General features: G+C 45.4%; 1 protein-coding gene across 1 annotated transcript in view; it reads right to left on the reverse strand.

Annotated features, from left to right (window-relative positions):
• Window positions 1–1,937, reverse strand: part of NOLC1 (nucleolar and coiled-body phosphoprotein 1) — a 14,178-nt gene that overhangs the window by 11,318 nt on the left and 923 nt on the right. Inside the window, exon 2 of the mRNA XM_009322475.1 lies at window positions 1,787–1,908. Coding sequence (XP_009320750.1) covers window positions 1,787–1,908 — 122 coding nt within the window. The remainder of the gene's footprint in view (window positions 1–1,786; window positions 1,909–1,937) is intronic.

Here is a 1,937-nt window from a genome sequence, read left to right on the forward strand (position 1 = left end):
GAAGTTGTTCAGCCTGGAGAGAATGCTTCAGGGAGACCTTATTGCAGCCTTTCAATACTTAGAGGCGGCTTATAAAAAGATGGCGGCAAACTTTTTAACAGGGCCTGTTGCAACAGGACAAGGGGGAATGGCTTTAAACTAAAGGGGGGTAGATTTAGGCTAGATATAAGGAAAAAATTTTTTACGCTGAGGGTGGTGAAACACTGGCCCAGGTTGCCCAGAGGTGGTGGATGCCCCATCCCTGGAAACATTCCAGGTCAGGTTGGAGGGGGCTCTGAGCAACCTGATCTAGTTGAAGATGTCCCTGCCCACAGCAGGGGGGTTGGACTAGATGGCCTTGAGAGGTCCCTTCCAACCCAAACTATTCTATGATCCTATAAAACAAATTCTAGATTTTATCTTTGTCATGTACACATTTAAGTGCAGACTTCTATCACCAAAAAGGATACCCCACAAGGAAAGTGTCCCCACAAACTGAGATAACATTAACTGGGTCTGCACATCTTCCAGCTTACAAAAACCCGCTGAACAAGCGCAGACTTCCAAAGAGAACCACTGCAATGCTGTGTTAAGGTTCCAGACACTTTGTTTAACATGTTTTAGGCAAATCTACCCCCTCCTGGTTACTGACTGCTTTTTAATAACGTGAAGCAGAAGAAATCATTTTGCCTCAAGTTATATTTGCAACTGTCCTTATCAAATAAAAATCAGATCTAAGTTCAAATTCAGCTTCAGGATGGCTCAAGTTGAAGACCAGTTTTCTTTCTGTGTCTCTCCCTCTGCCTGTCTACTCCTCCTCTCCCACAAACCTGCTGCTAAATACACACAAACTTGCGTACACCGTGATTAAGGCAAGGCATAAGAACAATTCCAAATAAAAAGAGAAAAATACAGCTCACTACATACCAAAGTGCAGTTGAGGGACGTATTTTTTGATAGCACTAGGACACAGGCTTGCAAGAAAGGAGGGTAGTAACCTCACACAATCAGCAGGTAAGGATGCTTGGCGTTTCTCTGGAACTCAGGGATACCATGTACAACTGCCCTGCATCAGACAGGTCACGGTGCCCACCAATACAGAGGAGCCTGATAAATCCTAGCCATGCAGGAGCTTTGTCAAATTATGCATATTCTAACAAATGTGAAAGCACTTATAAAACCTGAATCAGTTTTCCTATAATAGCAACATGAGAAACCATTCTTTAAAGCTTTCAGTGAAACTAAAGCGTCCCTGGAAAATAGCACAGAAAAAAAATCATGAGTTAGCTACCTCCCATGAAGAGAGTACCAGCCCAATCTACATGCACTCAAAACCAAATTTCACTCAATATTTAAATCAACACATAATTTGAATGTGCCGATGCAAGTAGAAGTAACCCTGCCGAGATAGTCTATCAGTGAGTGTTTGGAAAGCAGAATTTCAATACAGACAAGGTAATGAAGGTGCTACTTCAATAGCATCTTCAAAACTCAACACAGCCCAATGCCGTCACCAGTCTCAGCCAAAAGAGACAAACTGAATGGCTGAAACCTTCTAGTGGACACAAACCCTGACGTGCTTAAATTGTAACTGGATAAAGGGATCACCCTTAGCTAGGATGAACATACCTTACATGTCATGGGCAAAAGACCTGCCAGTAACAAGATCAGCCAATACAAACCCAGTCCTTGACAGCTGCTGAAGGACCTCAAATGAGCCGCTGAAGCCGAGCTCTGTATCCAGGTGAGGAGCCAAGATCAAACACAACCCTGGCCTGCCTGCCCTAGGGCCACTCACAAACCCCACCTGGTTTCTTGGCTGGGGGCGTCTCGTCCTCCTCGCTGGAGCTGTCATCGCTGCTGGAGGACGGCTTCCTCTTCGCCTGGGGGCCGTTGGGAACGAGCTTTCTCTTCTTGGCCGCTGGAGACCTACAGGGAGAAAGGCTGAGCCGGGGACT

The sequence above is a fragment of the Pygoscelis adeliae genome, unplaced genomic scaffold (genome assembly GCF_000699105.1).
Source record: "Pygoscelis adeliae isolate BGI_AS28 unplaced genomic scaffold, ASM69910v1 Scaffold244, whole genome shotgun sequence".
Taxonomy (NCBI): Eukaryota; Metazoa; Chordata; class Aves; order Sphenisciformes; family Spheniscidae; genus Pygoscelis; species Pygoscelis adeliae.